General features: G+C 38.3%; 1 protein-coding gene across 2 annotated transcripts in view; it reads right to left on the reverse strand.

Annotated features, from left to right (window-relative positions):
* Positions 1-481: 481 nt before the first annotated feature.
* The window catches only part of SPECC1L (sperm antigen with calponin homology and coiled-coil domains 1 like), a gene marked incomplete at both ends in the record, with an annotated part of 48,222 nt that continues 29,198 nt past the window's right edge, over positions 482-19,505 (reverse strand). Inside the window, 6 exons of one of the 2 annotated variants that reach the window (XM_084271879.1) lie at positions 482-571; positions 2,749-2,808; positions 3,730-3,846; positions 14,360-14,462; positions 18,495-18,651; positions 19,174-19,257. In XM_084271879.1, the coding sequence (XP_084128005.1) occupies positions 482-571; positions 2,749-2,808; positions 3,730-3,846; positions 14,360-14,462; positions 18,495-18,651; positions 19,174-19,257 (611 nt within the window). The remainder of the gene's footprint in view (positions 572-2,748; positions 2,809-3,729; positions 3,847-14,359; positions 14,463-18,494; positions 18,652-19,173; positions 19,258-19,505) is intronic. The other variant, XM_084271878.1, reaches the window with a different exon arrangement.

The following is a 19,505-nucleotide window of genomic DNA, read 5'->3' on the forward strand; positions in this document are numbered from 1 at the left end:
ATCAGGGTGCCATATGCTGTGGGTAGAATATTCAGACTCTGTGGTATAAGGATGCTACAGAAAGTTCAAGTGATATGATGCCATGTTATCCTTGTCCTTCGCAAAGCTTTAGCTGTACATTCAGTCTCCTATATGCTAGGGGATCCATTCATCTCACTCTTCTAGGAAAGAAACCTTCAAGAAGTCTGGCTGGAAAGGCAGCACATAAGTAGTCCAGGCTCTTTAGGCTACATATTTCATCTGAATAGCTTAATAACTTGGGTTATTCCAAGCACTGTGGCAACAAGTTCTCACTTTTAAACAGTTGTTTCCAGGCTTAGTAGCTGAAGCAATCTGAGGCAATCCAGGATAGTGTCACTGAAGGTTGTGGGGACTCAAATGTTGCCAGTTTTCAGTGAAATGGGGATTAGCATTTCAGCAAAATTACCATCTCGTAGCTCACACTGGTTCTACCCCATGAATCTGTTGAGTTATTAGGGTTTCAGGTTTCAAAGTATTTGTAAATTGCTGTAACATACAGCATGACGTTCTGCCAGTCCGGACGCTCGGTTCGCACCATTTCATTGATGTCCTGTCACAAAACACACACTGGTGAGAATCAAGGATGGTAACCTTGAGTAAGGTGGTAGAGTTTGCATAAATTCCTAGCAATTGTCAATCTGTAAAGGTTCCACACTTTAAAGTATTGATGAAGAAAGCTCTTTCTTCTATACATCTTTGTATTACTTACAAATGGCTAACAGCTATGAATAGTGTATCTGTAGGTACTTATTCTGTTGACTTGAGAAACATCTAATGCCATGCATGTTGAGTTGTCCCCCACTTGGTACAATTAGTGTAGTAGTCACAACTTTTGTGTTCACATACGCTACATCAGCCTCACAAGTCAGTGCAATGCACCCAGGAAGCATGAGTCACAGAATCAAGACCAGGTTTTAACTGAAGCTAAAGCTCAAAATTCCTATCAGGGTAAGAGTTGAGCATCAATAAATAATTGAATCTCATTTTACAGTAGACTACTGAACTTTAGATTACTTAATATGTATTCATGAGCAGAGAGGCAATTCATGAGTAAAGAGGTAAGTCTGCTACTAATTTGGGTGTGTGGAAGACACAAAGTGATCAGTGTCTAACTGATAAGCCTATTGACACATTTTTCATAGTAATAATATATCAGGTTGTCTGTGAATAAGCAGAGTAAACAAGCCTGATCTACCCTTTGCAGGACAGCAGATGGCTGTAGTTTGTAATATTTTTTGTTTACTATTAGGTTCTATTTTCTAAGCTTCGGGTCCATGATCCTCCAGAACTCATAAAAGAGAAAAAAAGAAAGTTTTTGGGGGTTTTTTTGGGTTTTTTTATTACGATAAATCAACATGAAAGCAGCTGAACACATTCTTATTCAGGGAACAAATAACTTCCCCTTACATTACCACTGTTATTTACATACAGCAGTTCTCACACCTTATTTACCCTCCACAAACATACACGCTGCATATGTGGGTATGTAAACAGACACTAAATCCTTAAGATGGATAAAATTTGCACTTATAAGGGTTTAATTCTTTTGAGACTATCACTACCAAAAGCAAGGACAGGCAGCAACTGTTTGGACTAAAGCTGATTTATGTAAGAATTACTGTAGTTGCTTTCCACAATCTAGTTCTTAGATCAGCACTTGGTAAGAAACTTCCCCTTTTCAAATCACTGATAAAGTCCAAGTACTAAAGCCCAACAGTTGCCCTGCTATTGTCAGCAAATACAATGCTGGAGGGGTAAAGGCTTCGATAAGAATCTGGGAAAGTATTATTTTTAAAAACGTTTGACTCTGTTGTATTATTCGTTGCTAACTCTGGCAGCTTTGTTGGAATTTAGGTTACAGAAGCACTAAAGAAGCACTATCACTTAAGCATCATTTTTGACCCTGGTTATTTTAGCTGAATTTGTGTGGTTAAGCATAAAGGCTCAGGATACTCCCAACTCCATACCTGCAGAAATCTTTCTTTTCTAGTAAACACTAAATATGTGATTGAAAACTACTTCTTGTAAGCTCAAATTTGTAGAACATAGCTTGCTATAAACAATAATTGGGAAAAAACCCACCTTTCAATTATTTATAATGATGATAAATTACAATTTGTAATCTTACAAGTTTGCAACCTAAAATTCACAGTTATAATGTTGATTCTCATATTACATTGAGTAAAAGGAAAAATCTGCATATGTTGATTTGTACCTCCAGAATTCCCAAAACCCCAAATAATTTGAAAGTAGGTTAGAGGCAGGAGAAAATGAATTCTTGAAGATTGTATCACATAACTATTTCTCAAATTATTCTCAAACAAATCCATGAAATCCATTGCCTTTACTATTATTTCTTATGATATTGAGAGGTGAGGTTCAGTGGTTCTCCCTTTTGTAACGTCAGAGTTTATTTGCTATAGGCTACCATGCTGTTGCCTTTGCTACAGCTGCTGGAGAAGTACAGGTCTGTGTGTCAGTCTCTATTTATTACAACAGACACATGAACCCTAAGTCGTTAACGGCAGTGGGTTTATTAAAGAAAGCCACTACAGTAAGGAATACTTTTTATGTTTTTCAAATATGATACAGGGGCAATAACCTCTAGCTGAGCTCATCTGCTGCTATTTTTAAGTGTAAAGCATCAAGCTTTTCAGAAGTACAACATAGAGTAATTAGATTTTTATAAAGGGGACATAATTAATTCAGTATGCATTTAAAACTCACCAGAGTAGACTTTATGCCAACACTTTCAGCTGCCTGAAAAGCCAAAGTGAAATTTCTTCTCTGCATGAGACAGAAAAACATGTTAGAATCCAAGGAACTACTACTTCAAACATAATAAAGTGGTAGGAATGCTCATAGCAGTGCCACTATTTTTGCTTCAAGTGGAGTCAATAATTTGATCATCATAATTTAAAAAGAGCCACAGGAATGAAAATGTCCTAATATAATAAAAAGAATTATTGACAACTTTTATTAATGCCTCATTCAAAATATAATGCTGAAATATCATTGTCAGTAAAGAATGACAGAGGTAGAAAATACTAAAGAATAAACTATTTATGCTTTATAAAGCATAAGTAGAAATATCTTCGGGTGTTGTTAATGAAATATTCTTATATATTTTTAGGAATTCTCATTAATAATACATCTTGAGATAACACACCAGTAGGTATGATAAACAGCACCTTTGAATTGATACAGACCACGCTACAGTCCTGACATCATCTAGTTTACCTTTACTTGATACATATCACTTGAGAAGAGTATCACAGTCACTTCTCAGTATGAAAAAATGGGACAAAACAGCATCCTTGTGATATTGAAAGACATGAACAAAACAGGTCAAGATACAAAGTTGGCAGATTTAAAAATCTTTAAGCTTAAAACACTCCTTGCTTCCAAAACGTGAACTGAAAACGCTTCCCAACTATTTGCATTAAATAAAATGCCTCAGACTTAAATTATGACCTTCTGTTATTTTTTTTCTTGTATCTGTTACATTTAACCCACTGATCTCAGAATATTAAAATATAAGAATAGCAGCAAGGTAGCTTGAAGAGTTTCAATTTTGTTTCCTAGTAATGGATTTTTTAGAACCTAGTTCCTGGGTTTTTTAGAACTCATATTTGTTCATTCTTCTTTATCAACCTTTATTAACAATATAGACGTGCAGTCCCAGGAATGGGATTTTTCATTTCATACCTTGTCCTGGCTGTTTAGTTCTTGATAGGGAATATGGGCTGGGAGGTAAGTATGGAGGACTGCACAGAAGGCCAAGCCATCGTTCCAGCTACTGCTGAAGTTTGTTATGTCGATATTCTTGAAAGGAAAAAAAAAAGTAAAATATTAAAATAATAATCTAACACCTTTGAAGAAATTGGCAGAGAAAGCAAACAGCCTAGTACTAGACTTCTGTGGTAAGAAACCAAAATCTGCTACTGCAGAGAACAACAAAAAAATTAGTGATAAGTCAGTTGTCTTGTGTATTAATTCAACATAATATTAAGTCATGTCCCCCCTGTCCTGTTTCCCCCCAACCCCCAAAAAAAACCCCTGCAAAACCTTTGTGTTAAAGGGTGTAAAGCCTTGGGCTAGAGAGGGTAAGAGTATAGATTTGGTATAACTGTACACACAGAGACAGAAAGGCAAACAAGTTAGAGATGTCTGTCTAAAATCCCAGAAACAGGCCATGTAGTAGCATCACTGGTAACGTAAGATTTTACTTTTCTGCTTCTACTGCATTAATATCCAGAGAAAATCCCTAACTGATGAGGACGAGTATCTTCTCTCCTAAACCCTTTCTATACAGAAAGTTATGTGAACAAGACCATAAACAAAAATGAAGTTTCAGTTGGAAACAAAAACATTCTAACCGATTTAACACTGACAGTGGCAAGGACTCATTGTCTTTGGGACTGGAATTGAAACTACAAAATCCAGTCTTACTTCTGATCCTTTAGTTCCAAGTGGGAAACTCGGTGACACTGCTGAACGCATCTCCCGAGAGCGTATGTAAAGAGTCAACCCAGCACAGAAGAATTATAAACAAGATGCCTCAGTGACCTTTTTAATTACTGTATACTTGGGGGTCAAACAACAGCAAAGAGGCTAAATGGATAGCACTCAATTAAGAGATGACCAGTAACAACAACCTGCAGTTTATCTTTTAGACCTTTATAGAGAAATAAATATTAAAATAGGCTTTAAAAACCTAACTCCCTTAACTGGGCTCAGCCAGAAGGGAACCAGGGAACCTACTGACGTTTTGAGAATTTTAATGTATCATGAACTATAACCTCCAGGCACAGAATTGCAGACACACAGTCACACAAAGTCAACCTTTCACCTGACAGCAGTTTAATAGCCATGCACCTTTGGTAAGACACTAAAACTTATTTCTAACACAGTAACCCCCCCCCAAGAATGAGCATTACTGTGCCGCAGTGGCATTTCTTGTTGAACCAATGATTTGGATTACAAATGCAAAACAACTGCAATCCCCTCCAACAGAGGAAGAAAACAAAACTAAAGGCAATTTCTAGAAGAATACGAGGGAAATCTCCATTTCCTGCACAGCTTTAGCACTTTTTATACAAAGTCCCCCAAACGCAGGTTCAGGCTCTGGTGATGTCAGCGTACGTGCTGCGGCTCACAAAGCCCAGGGCAGTGGTCTGAGCCTCGCCTGCCGTCCCGCTGCCTGCTCGCAAGCGGAAGTGTCATTGTTGGAGACCCCCAGTCTGTGGGAACATGTTCTTCACTCAGCTTCCTCAAGCCACAGGGGTGGGAAAATTTAAAAGCAAAAGAAAAAAATAAATAAAAAATAAATACGAAGTGCTCTCTCTTCTCTCCTCCAGAGACAGGAAATTGGATTAAATTAATGGTTGGTTAAAAATGTTTCAATGTTACTTAAATCAGGGGAACAAATGCAACGCAGAGTACAAGGGGGGCTGTAGCAGAAATAGGGTGGCTCGAGGCACTATGGCAGCGATGGTCCCCTGTGCTCAGCACCAGTGAGGTCGCACCTTCTCAAGTGCCCTGTTCAGCTTTGTGCCCCTCGCTACAAGGACACTGAGCTGCTGGAATGGGTCCAGAGAAGGGCAAAATGGTGAAGGGTCTGGAGTACAAGTCTGACGACCAGCAAATGTTTAAGAGTCAGGACTACAAGGATAGACATGACATTCCTTTTCGAAATAGGGAGGAATGCAGAAGCACTGCTGAATCTGATGAACAGTTTCTCACACACACCTTTCCAATGCAGTGACTTAACGCTGGGCAGTTTCATCAAGTACCCGTTGGGTTGGTATGAGTGCAGAACACCCTCTGTGCTACACCAAGGGCTTGCTGTCAGTCACCAGTCACTGTACAAATGCAGTTTGAGAGCACCTTGCCTCACACAGCTTACAAGGTCTTTCCTTCTCTCCCCACATTTCAGAGGAAGCACAGCAATATTTGTTTGAAAAGTTAAGAGTTTGAGCCGGAGCTTCAGCATCACTGAGGCACGGATGAGATCTCAGTGCTGGAAGAGCTCATAAGGGAAATAAGAGCTCACAGAGAAAGGAAAAGCAAACAGTGTAATGCCATTAAAGCAATGAGTTGCAAGAGTGATCTCTGCAACAGTTAGGGTGGACATCAACAAGCAAGAATGCATTAATCAAAATTAGTGATGCACATTAGATCATCAGAACTGACACCTGAGGTTTGACCCTGTGGGTAAGAAGGAAGATTTGTGCTCAGAACATACCAAGAAAGGAACTGCAAGGTACTGAAGCAGTCTGGATGAGCTAGAAAACAGACTTAGAGACAACTGAGGCTGAAGACAGAACTCCTCACACGACTTAAAACCCTCCAAAATCTAAAGACATTTTTCATAGCTTTGTAAGTATTTTCCCTCACCCCAACATGTGAGCAAGAAAAACAGGATGAAGTTGCAATGAAAATGGTAAATGTAAATAGAACAAGAGAAAGTCATCTTCCCTTAAACATCACAGTTGTATGAACTCAAACTTTCACTTTAAATCTTAGCAGCATCTGTATAATGTTGAATTTTGAAGACAAACATTGGAAAAAAGACCAGTTAAAAAAGTTCACCTACAAGTTTGGTTGGTTCTCAAAAATAACTCTGAACACCCTATTTTCTGCATCTTCCTGTAGGGTCCAGCTTTTATTAAGACCACAAGCAGAAAACAAACCCATCCAAGAATCTTAATGTATCCAGAGAAACCGAACTAAATACAACGGAAGGAAACAATTAAGAGGGACTGGTTTCTGTTTCCAATTGCTCTGAGCATTATGAATTATTATTACCTCTTTGACCAATATTATACTTTTTAGTCTGACACTAAAGAACAAATCTAGAAACTGGACAGATTGCCATTTAAACTGAAAATGTAATTTTTTATGTAGGGCTTTGAGCACATAACTGGCAAATTTAAATACAGCACAATTTTATTTCCCAAATGCTTTTAACTACTTGTGGTTTTTTGAAAAAGCTTGGTCAGTATAATGAAATCAATCTTGCATTAAGCTCTTATTTCTCAAAGAATTGACGGTAAACAGAACATCAGCCTAAAATCTCTGACATAATTTCTTCTTTGTTACTGCTTTTATTAAGTAATTGGCTCTATTAAGAGAATTCTTTTGGAATCTAATCCAAAATTTTTCATGAAGCCATTTCAGACCACAAAGTATTAACACAATTGACGGACATACTTTCAGATAAACTGTCAAATGAGGAATAAACCTTTCTAGAAATAGATGAACCAGAAAGAGACTTTTTTTCAGTCCCTGTGTAATAATGTTTAATACTTAGGATGGGCAAGAAGACACCTCCAGGATTTGGGAGAGTTAAAAGCCCCAATTCTACAAAAGGATTTTTTCTAAGACTTTTGAGAGACAGAGCATAAAAATGTAACATTTTACATAACCAAACAGGCCAAATTCTGTAGTCCATTCTACAGCCATGGCAAAGGAGGAAAAAAAAACCCCAAATGATGTGAGGAAACACCCTGGTGGATCTATAACCAAAGAAACATTCCAAGCATGACTCAAGCTCCTACTAAAGTGCAAAGCAGAAGCAGTTACCACAAAATGCGCATTCCCTTGAGCTCACCGGGAGGGGGGAAATGTAAAAGGAACAAAACAATCCATCAGCTTGGGCTGAAATACAACAGTGGTTAAACGGTAAATTAACTGGATTTGAACATGAATCAGAAGTGCATCCTTGCAGCAAAGGTGGCAGGCTGTATGCTGGCTGCATCATTAAGAGTACAGTCAGCAGATGGAGGGACAGGATTCTTCCACTCCACTGAGCCCTTGTCAGCCTACACCTGGAATACTGTATAGAACTGTGGTTCAAAACAGTCACTGAAGAGTAAGGAAGGCTCCAGCAGAGAGCCACCAAGAGGATTAGATGGTCAGTGAACTTGACAGATGAAGATAGGTTGAAGGAATTTGGTTTATTCAGCTTAAAGAAGATATAGGAGAGAGATAATCAGTCTTCCAAAGCATAAATGGCAGTTATAGAGAAGATGTACTCTCTACACAAGGATACATGGAGGTAGGTCAAGACAAAACAGGCATAATTTCTTTCCAGGGTAATTCTGTCTTGCTATAAGAAGAAAAGCTGTCTCCATGAAACAATTAAGCATTGGAATAACTGCCCAGAGAAGTGGGGTAACCTCCCTCATTAGAAACACTCCACAGTTGTTAGCAGGCTCTCCGTAACATCAACCTAAGGTGTCCCCCAACCTGTGACTTCTCTAGAATTCACGAGTTAAAAGTGGTTTTAACCAGTGTAGTGCTAATGTTGAATATGCTTTCAGTAATAATCCTAACTTAACTGAGGGTCTTCAATAAGGAATGAAAAGCAAGAAACAGATATTGACTATTATAACCAAGGGATTTAACACACACACCCCCCCGCCAAATGCCCAACCAACCTCCATCGCTAAAAAACCATAAACACCCAAAGACTCCAACTATAGAAACCACAGTTTGTAACTTACAGTTACAAACTATGAGTAAAGTTATTTAAGCTGTCTCTGCAGTGGACACATCCACAGCTGTCTTCAATCTCCCTGAACTACATATATTACAGCTTCAGCAGAGGAGCACTCCGCATAGCAGTCATTTCTCCATCCCTTGCTCTGCACAAAGAGGAGAGGTTCCCACATCCTAACTCAGTTTGGCTCATAAATGAGTTAGGACATGGAGAAAATAAAAACATGTGTCTATGTCTCTGTTGTATTAGTTAATGAAATAAGTGGGCTGAGAAAGCCAAAGCATTACTATGTTTCTGTACTGTAATATATCAAACCATTAAAACAAGATTTGAGGTTGAAGACTTTGGAAGGCTTCTTCCCATGGCAGAAAATTACTATTAAAAAGCTTTTAAAAGCTTTTAAAGCCACATACACAAATAAAAGTGTATCCATTAAAAATGTAAATATAAGCTATAAAATAACTTCTATCCATGCTCCATTGAATTAGGATTCACTGATTCTCAAATCATGGATTAAAGCTGAAGCTATCAGTACTTCTGGTAGTAGGTGAGAATAAAAAAGTAATTCTGCAATAGATTAAGCAGCAGTCCCAACTACTGCCTCTTCAATCCCAGTTTCTGAAAAAGCAGTAAGTGGCAAATATAAACCATCAAACCACTTACATTTTGACTGCTAATGTTTCTTTCCATACAAAATACATGCTATTTTTCAGTTTTGGCACAAAAAAACCCCAAACCCATAAAAGGAGCAGTCATTCTCAACAAAACCCCCAATGATAGTTTCAGACATTAACATCTGAAGCACTTAGAGATACAGACAGCTTCATAATTTATTCTAAATTTTGTCATAATTAAGTCTAACAAATTGACATTTATCTTGCATCAGAATCCAATCCAAACAGAAAAAGGAAGCATGTTCTTCCTTAACTCAGCAATTTTTGGCTAAAGCATCACAGCTTAAACCAAGGGGAGAAGTGTTTTGGCAGCCTGACTACTTTGAGGAATCAAGCAGACAGCACTGGGGAAAGCATGCACAGCCTGGAGTCGTTACTGGAACACAGGCTTCATACCCACACAGTCTTACCCTCTTTTTGTGCTTTTTACAAAAATCAATACCTTGAGTGGAATATGGTCCCAGTTAGTATTGATAGAGGCATGTAAATATAAGACAGGTTAGAAAAAAACCCCAAACAACCTGAACCATCTTTTATCACTTTGTTACTCTACAACCTGAGCACAAATGAAAGCACTGCTTGACTTCAAGGTACATTCAGCACACCATTAGGTACATGTACCCACCTACTCAATCACCAAACAATTTTACTGTTTACTGATGCCACATAGATAATAAATTTTAAATTTGTTGTAATACATGTAGCTTTGGTCTGTATTAGGAGGTAGAAATTTGGTGTTCTTTCCAGAAAAGAGCAGCATTGCGTGAATTAGAGGGCAGGTATGAGAAGGCTGTATGAAGGGGGTCTTCCCAGCACATCTGTAGTTAGGAAACTTGAAAAAATTAGTCTATTCTTGCTGCTATCTTGTGACATTTGCTTTTTCTGGTCAGACTTCTGGAAGTGAATTATCTCTCAGAATGCTGACAAGACATGGAAAATAAATTGAAATATTGCTGTAGATAAGAATGGGTAAGGATGTGGGTATCCTGTTCACTGGTCCTCTTCTTAACATGAAACATGCTCAAATCCTTTTTTGGACTTTTATTAGCTGTGTACTCAAAATGAAAGTAGCTGTGTTCCAGCTAGGGTGAATGCTCTGTAACAGCTGGATGGGATTACTTTATGCTTTGAAGATATCTGGAATTTCTGACAGGTTTATGACACTGCACAAAATTTAGAGAAGCCAGAAGGATTCTCTTCTCTCTGGAAAATGCAGCACTTGGCACTGTATTCTGAAGCAAAGCTAACACATGATAAAATTTCAAGTATTTTGTGCCTGTTATCTGAAAACTAAAGACGATTCATTCCTCTTTTAGCCAAATGCTTAAAAAAACCCCAACCTTATCTTAAGAGAGCAACTCTCCTCTTTCATGGCTTAGGGATCTGTTCAGCCCTGAATATAATTAAACTCACTAACTTAGTGAGTGCAATACTGTCTAGACTGAACAGGCTCTAGATGAAAGTTAATACAGAACCTGCCTGCTGTTAGTTCTGCAATGACCTTCTGCAGGTTGCCATTCTCCAAACCTAAGCTTCAAGGAGAAACTCAGCTCTCAAACAGTATTCAGACAACATGGACATTAAAAACAACAATTTAGTAAGAGGAAACATCATACATTATTTAACATCATTAAGAATTTATTTTATTTTCCTTGACTATTTTAACCTTACTTTTCTATTGAGGTACTCTTGAAAAAATACCACAGTTAAAACATAGTTTAACATTGTTTCACCCCTGCATTTCAAGTAATTTGCTTGAATAAACCAAGAAAACTGTACAATGAAGTAGTTTACCATAGTTCCTTCACAAGGTTAGGCATTAGCTTGTTTATCTTAATGCATTCACAAAAAAGAAAGTCTTAAGCTTCCTTAAAAAATTGTGCTATGTGGAATTATATATTTGAGAGGTGAAAAGCAGTTTGGTGTAAATGTCTGTGACTGCGTGTGAAGGGCTTTAAATAAAAACATTCCCCTTTAATGGGCTGAAATCAGAGCTTCACCACACTGTCATCTTTGAATTATTTAGCATTCCCAAAATTTCAAGCTTCTAAACCAGAGATGTTCAGGACTTTGATTAAAAAGCTTGAAAGTTATTTCCCTAGAGGAGATAGGAGAGCAGAAGTTATTAATTTTGTTCCCTTTTATTTGAGCAGGCCAAAAAAATACTAGCTGTAGCAAGCAATGACACAGCACTGTATTCTCCACAAATATCATATAAATAAAGGGAATCTTCTCTTTGGGGAACAGTACAGACCCTGGTACGCTGGCTTTTTTGTTTTTCTTTAACATTTTCAACACATGGAATACAAAGCAGCTTGAGAACTACAGCTGGCCCCTAAAGAGAGTATCATTCACTCCTATACTGCTGCCCATTAAAGGGAAGGGCAGCTACATCATACCTTGTTTATAAAGCTTCAAGCCACTGGCAGCTCACCTACGACTATCTACACTTTAAAGAGAATTTCTGAAATTCAGATTTGTATGTGGCTATTTGTGTGATTACTACTTATTTGATCATGTATAAATCAAATTCAACAATTCTCCGATACCCAGTGCAAAGCAATCCCAGAAATGAGAGGTAAAGCAATGCCAGGAGAAAACACTGCTCACAGATGGGGCTTTAATGCAGTGTACATGGCTTTATCTTCTCTACAAAACACCAACAACTGAAATAAATATTTACTGAGAATTATACCTAAAATATTTATAGCAAATTCTGTAAAATCTGTAAAAAACTACCGCTGAGAGACATAATTTCCAGGTGAAAGGGAGAAAGCTACCAAAAGTGTGATTGTTTTTGGCAACTGATGAAGAGGGAAACACATATTTCTCTGCTGGCAAAGACATACTTGAATGACACTGGCATACAGGGCTGAGCTTTACTTAATTATTGGTAATTCAATTAGATGTGCATTAGAAGCAAACTGATGTAAAATGCATAGGACACAATTAAGAGAATTGTTCTGGGGAAATCGAAACGACTTCTAAGACTTTCTTTTCCTTGTTTCCAAGTCATGGTTAAAAACTCCCAGGTCATTTTAGCACTTCTTACAGACTCAATTTGCAAGTATTATTCATTTAACCTGTTATATTTGTAACCATAACTAAAGGCTAACACTGATTTGAATCAGTAACAGGACACAAACTGGTGACTAGATAGGAAGTGCTACTCCTACAAGGAAAAGGCTGGGATAGTCAGGACTCCCCTGTTCCATGTGGCTCAGGCAGCTGCTCAGAGACAGCTCTGGGTGCAGGTAGCTCTAAAAGGCACACACTGGCTCTTGCCCAGATGCTAAGCCAAGCAAAAGGAAACAGTGGTAGAGAAGCAAGTAGAAATTATAATGATGGGAAATTCTGGGGATAGAAAGGAATTGTGGCTGACTATAAGACACTAGGAGGAGCTGGAGATAAGAAAAGGTACCCTGTCGATATTTGGGTAATGGGGAAAAAGTGAGAGAGCTAGAGGATGTTAGGTGGGGCTGAATGAAGAAGGGAGGTGTTAATTATTCCAATGTTGGTGCACTGCTTGTCGGTTTTGAATCCGCAGAGTTTTAAAATGAAATTATAACTAAGCAAAGCTTCAATTAAACACAACCACCACAAAAAGATCCTTATCTGGGATTGATAACATTGTTGAAAATGCCAGAAAGCTGGGCAAGCACTATTCACAATGAATACAATGCTAGATATGTTTAAAACATTAGAACACCTTCTAACTTGGTGTTGAACAAGAACTGAATTGCAGGGGATGCTAAAAATAATCAACTTCTGTACAACAAATAAATGAAAAACAAGCATGCATGCAGTAAAACTTACTTTTTGGAGCAGAATGTCTTAATATTGTTTCCTGATATTCTGCTTTCAGGAGGCAGCATGCATTGGTTCTACAGATACTATATGTTATGGTTTCTCAGTAGAAAGATGAGCAGAGAACCATATTACACTTGTTGAAGCAAGTACAGTAAAGTCTTAAAACTCATTCTTCAACCTAGTGTTTATAGAACTCAAGTAATTAAAGGAGCAATCTATATAAACAAAAGCATGCTTTTGCATGTGCACACAGCTACAGAACAAAAAATCTGGAATACCTTCTATTCCTTTTTCCAAACAGATAAGGAAACTGTCAGATTCATCTTTCAATTCAAGACAATATGGGAAAATATTTTTGCATTCAGTTTTAGAGGATTTACAAAGAAATATAACATCCTGCCTTTTTTAAAATGTGGGGAAGGAGAAAGGCTCTTTCCACAAAGAAGCTGAGCCTCAGAAATAGCACAGTTTAGTACTACATGTGCCACAGGAAGAAGGGGGAGGGCTTATATCACAAGCCTGTCCATTGTACTGAAAGATGACTTTTCCTATGGATGGGCGATCATCCTGTTATGCAGCTCTCAACTTCCTCCTGCATTGTGAGTCTCAAGTCATGGAAAGAGTAAAGTTCTTAAACTGAGGGTTGTGTTGGGAACTCCAAGCACTTTCAATACAAGTTAACCAAACAAATACATCATGGTCAGACTATTAACATCCTGGTTTAGTTTGCTGAAGCCACTATTCTTTTGAAAAAATAATGTAATCAGGAGAACTCTGGATAGTAATCTTGTTAGTTCTTCTGGCTTCTGACAACATTTGGACTAGCTGGGATGGAAAATAAAAGTCTGCAACTGCAGTAGAAAGCCAAGTTCAAAATGCAAGACAATGCAACCTTCACAAAACAAACTGTCCCTAAATAGAGACTAAATGGGAGCACAGTGGCAGACCCAAAACACCCTACAATAGTTACCTATCAGAAAAATATCTCTGAAATCCGAGAAACGGTACCGTAACTGCATTTGGGCAACATGAAATTAAACCTTAAGCTACTAAAGTTTCAGTTACCATTTCACAAGTGCAATCTGTAAAGGGCTGGTTTGAAGTGCCACAATAGAAGGTCAGCTGCCCCCTTAAGAAAAAAGCCATTATCGATAGGGAGTAAAGCGACTCAAGAGCTATTAACATTACTTAGGTTAGGACTCGGAGCATGTGTTCCAAGCAGAGTACAGTACATACCAGTGCCACTGCAATCTATGCAGTCAACTGTGGAGCAGCCTGGTTTATGCCATTGGCAGGTTCTAATGTGCTGCTGCTAGAAGTATGCTATGTTAAACAGCGTTACAGTTACCTGATAGCCTTCTGTTTTTTTCTGGCACCACTTCAGCAAGGCATTTCTCTTGGATCCTCCATATTCTCTTGCTAGGGCAGACAAGGGATCTTTCCTCTCTTCCCTAGGAACAAGGCAGAATTGCAGCTTTGAGCTTATATAGTATCTTTTGCAACAGAAAAACTTATTGTAAAAGCTTTTAAAAAAAGACAAATTATTGTCACAGTGAAAGTAGCAGGGTACAGCACTACTGACTGGAAAACATAATGCACAGGAATACCTGCAGAGACTTAGAAGTCATCTTACACTAATCCTTCCATTAGCAAATCATCCACATTCTTTCTCTAAATTAAACTCTTTTTTTTTTCCTAGATCTTTCAACCTCAATGCTTTTTTTTTTAAGAGTTCAGAAAATTAAACTCACAACATGGTAGGTTTCAGCTTGAACCATTAAGCTACTCAAGTGACTTTATTTTGTATTTAGAAAGAGAATAAACTGATGCTATCTCTTTTGCATCTCATGGCTGATTACAAATGTCACCTTGAAACAACACATCTGCATATTAGCAGCACACCGTTATTAACAGAACATTTGCCTGAGACCTGGAGTTCTTAAAGAGGGAGGACATCTAACTAGGTTGGTATGTCATTTGATATACTGACACAATAATGATTCACTTTTTGAAAGAAGAATGCTCAATTACCAGAAAGGCTATCAATTAACTTCACTTCCAGTCCATCAAGCTATCTTAAGTAATTTTTTCTTTAGGGAAAGATTAGGGAAGAACAGAACAATCATATCCGGTTGGCCAGTTTTTCACACAAGTCTTACATTACAGACATCTTTTTACCAGGCTTCAGAAACAAGTGCTTGGATATTAGAGAGGTTAATATTTCTGTAGTGGCCTGATTACACAATTCAGAATTTTTACAGATATTCTAGTGAACAGTCTCTGACAAAAAGACTAGGTATTACACCATTATGGAGCTTCGTTACTGAAGTGTGCCACAAGTTCTGCCTATTTTTAATATTTCCATTGGGAAAATTAAAATAAGATAGCTGTCAGTGAATCCATACTGCCATGATCTCCCCATCTGCCTTTTTTCAAGACTTCCATGAGGATGTAAGCAAGATTCTCACAACAACCACAAAGATGATATCCTTGGATTTTTCCAAAAGGCATATGGATTGTATACATTCATTCTCAGATCTTTAACTCTTTGTTCTTTCCAGCTCCTTTGGTGACTGGAAAGAGGGGCAGAGGGTAGAAATACATCCTATTTCCAGAGGATTCTTTGCTGCAGATTTACAGGTAGCAATTCTCCAGGTCCTTCTAGGGGAAAAGAAAGCATCCAGGGAATGTGGATTTCTGCACGCATGCATGCTACCAACAGAACACCAGAGACTGTTCTATGTATCAGCATTTATCACTCACCCCATAAAGGAAGAGAACATGTGCCACCATACAACAAAATGTTCTAAGGCACTAATCTTAAGTGTATTTATTGCTATTAGCATGGCCAGTATTCACAAATGCAGGTGGCAAGATCTCAAAGTTGCTTAGAAAGAGGTATCAGTGGTGGCATTTGAAACATTCATGAAAATACAGAATCACAGAAAAAAAATCATATGGAAAAGACCTTCAATATCATCGAGACCAAGCACCTATCCAGCCCTACCAGGTCCAACACTAGACCACGTCACCAAGTACAATATCTACTCTTCTCTTAAACACCTCCAGGGATGGTGACTCAACCACCTCCCTGGATGGCCTGTTCCAATATCTGACAACTCTTTCAGTAAAGAAATCTTTCATAATATCCAGCCTTAACTTCCCTACACAACTTCAGACCGTTTCACCTTGTCCTGTCACTAGCTACCAGGCAGATGAAACTGACCCCCACCTCATTACAACCACCTTTTAGGTAGTTGTAGACAGCTCTCCCCTCAGGCCTCTTTTCTCCAGAATAAACAATCCCAGCTCCCTCAGCCATTCCTCGTAAGATTTGTCTTCCAAACCCTTCACCAGCCTTATAGCCCTTCTCTGGACACACTAAAGCATCTCAATGTCCTTCTTGCAGTGAGAGGCTCAAAACTGAACACAGTAATCCAGCTGTGGCCTCACCAGCGCTGAACACAGGGGAAGGATCACTTCTCTGGACCTGCTGGCCACACTGTTCTTCATTTTCCACAGCAGAACATTAAACAGGAAGGACTAAGTGCCTTTCAGCACAAAAGATAGACATATGGGCCTTCAAACCTAACTGCCAATCTCAGAAGATTTAACACAAGGAAGTTGCTAATTGCATAATTTTAAATATGACATAAATTATCTGAATAGGTTGCAATACGTAAACTTTGTAGGTACCACAAAGCTAGAATGATGGACTTCAGTTTGTCAGTCAGTACTTATACAACACAAGCTGGTGTATTTTTTTTCATTGGTGATTGAAACAAACAGCAATGGGATCACATATTCAATCTGCAAGGAAGATTACACAACACTATGAGAAATTTGGAGCAGATCTGGGACAACGTACGAGAAGTCAAAAGCTCCCTCTCTTTACGCTAAACACACTCTTTAGCCATGAGGGAGCTGTACAGCCTGTTCTCAAATTCCAGTAAGAGCACATGGTTTCTATCAGGTTCTCACAGTTATGAAAACACTGCTGAAGAAAATAAATTAGCATAAGTTGTATGAAGACAATAAGAAATGGTTTGACATAAATCTTACAAGTTAGTGTATTAGGTCAACTGCATACCAAATCAAAGAGACAGTGAAGTTTCAACTAGAACAGTGAACAGTAAACTGCAAGTATTTTAGTGAACTACAGCAGTAATTTCATTTTACAACAACTTCCAGAGAAGTGGAGGGGGACAGCAGCGACATTCTGAGCACAGTTCCAAAGAGAAAGTTCATCACCACACACCCACTGCTGCAGATTCCCCTGCTAATTTTTCCTTCTTGTAATGCCTAGCATTGCAGCAAACACTTGGGCAGCATAGCAATGATATCCTGATTAGAAGCATACAGTTTTACCATGAAATGCCATGCTGTTTGCTGCAACGCTGCCATCAATACAGTTTTATGCATTGCCAGTTCACAGGTAATATACTGGTGTTTTAGTCTTGTTTTTTATTTCTGGATATATACAGTTTAAATTTAGGTGCTAGCACACATGGAATTAACTGCTGCTGATAAAGTACCCACAGATCAAAATCTAATTCCTGCCTAGTGAAAGGAGAGCAGCACTGAGGTGTACCTCAGCTCATTTCAGGGAAATACTTTTCAACAGCACCCACAGCTTTAACTAACGTCACAATTTTATAATGTAAATATTCCATATTGCAAAGGTCTCCGAACATTAAGGGTTGAATACTTCTGGTGTACAAAAGCTTTGTCAGGAAGCTCTGTGTTAAATGGTCTTGAGAAAGTCATTTAACCTTTGTCTGCCAGTTTCCCAATCTACGAAGCAGGGGTAAGCACATTCTTCACTTGCATAACATGAAGCTTAAATGCTTTGAAGTCCTTTGACTGATAACACTAGAGATAGGAAAAGTTTGAAATTTATCACAGACTTATCTTTTTATCTTACTTATGAAAGGGGGATGTCTGGCCATTTGTTACTTAGACTTGCATTATGATTTCATCTGTGGGACAAATAATCCAGGCCCCTTTGCCTGTGGCTATTTAGAAGACTTGGTGGTATCAGAAATTAAGACCCAGTCATGCTGCTTTTTGTCTTCCACCGTGATTACAGAAGTGAAGGTTTATCATGCAGTCTCCCTGGGTCCAAGCCACTCTGAAAGGACTCTTTCAACAAGCCATATGCTCATTTCTTGACTTTGGCTTCACGGCATTATGAACTGATATGATGCTATAATTTAGTGACATTACTTAGTCTGGTTTTCTAGTGGAACATAAAGTTCTGGTATTAACCTCATAGGCTCTGAAAAGTCTAACTTGTGATCTGATTTTTAAAACATACTCTGTGCTGCAGGAGACACTTTCTGAAACTCTCAAAGATTACTGAAGACTGCTACTGTATGGGTGGCAGTAGAGCCTGCAGTTTTAGTGCCAATATTATAAGCTACTTGCATGCAAAACACAATGAAATTAACACGTTTCAGTGCACCACAAAAAAGGGGCTTTACCTTATTCGACTTCTAGTTGTAGGAGTGACTGACGCTGTAGGAGAAGATGAAAGCGACAGCTGTGGTGAGGTGGTACCCATGGCCATGAGAGATGCTGGGGATGCTCCATCAGGCGCACTGATATCCCGTTTGATTTCTTCACTACTTCTTCGAGAGACTAGGTGGGAAAATGTCCATATATTTATTTGTTTGCAAACACAAAACCTAACTCATTCATTCTGTCTGACAAGCAAGGTTCAGAAACCCTGCATGGAAACCCATATATAATGCATCAAGGATTTAGACTGCAATACGAACATTTATGATCAAGACTGGATACTGAATGAATGAAAGAATATCATTGCTGCTTCTATTCTAATATTTTATGAATCAGAAGGAATTTTAACATTGAACCATTTAATTTCATTTGGTCCATGTAGTCCACTGGATGTAATAAAATGGAATATTATTTTAGCATTGAACTTCGGTTTCTTTCACCAAATATTTCAATACAGAAGTTGAACACTGAAAAATAAGCTATTCCATATATCCAAATAGAGGGTTTTTTGACAAGAGCTGAAAAGAGCTTGATGGTCTGAAGACCCAAGTTCTCTCTTGAAAAAATAAAGTACATCTGCGAGCATGATGATGAAATTAGAGTTTCTGATTTTACTAATAATCTAAAAACCATGGTATTTACCAGAAATAGACTTGGCACTTTCCATAGCAGGTACTCTTGGCAAAGACGCTGGCCTGCTGGTAGATGATGTTCTCAACAAATGTTCTGGACCAAGAAAAAGAAGAGTGATCATCATTACCAAAGATTCCATACTTAAATATCTTACATTTAACTGAGACATTAATATTGTCTGCCAGTGTCTGAGTCTGGCTGTTTTAGTGAGAGCAAGTGATTTTATTTGTGTCAGAGACAACCTAAGTTTGCTCATACCAATAAAGATCACCATGAATATATCACGACCTTCTTGAACCAACGACCGTTTATCTAGTTCTACTTGTCAATCTCTCTACAGC

This window comes from Gallinula chloropus, assembly GCF_964237585.1.
Source record: "Gallinula chloropus genome assembly, chromosome: 17".
Lineage (NCBI taxonomy): Eukaryota > Metazoa > Chordata > Aves > Gruiformes > Rallidae > Gallinula > Gallinula chloropus.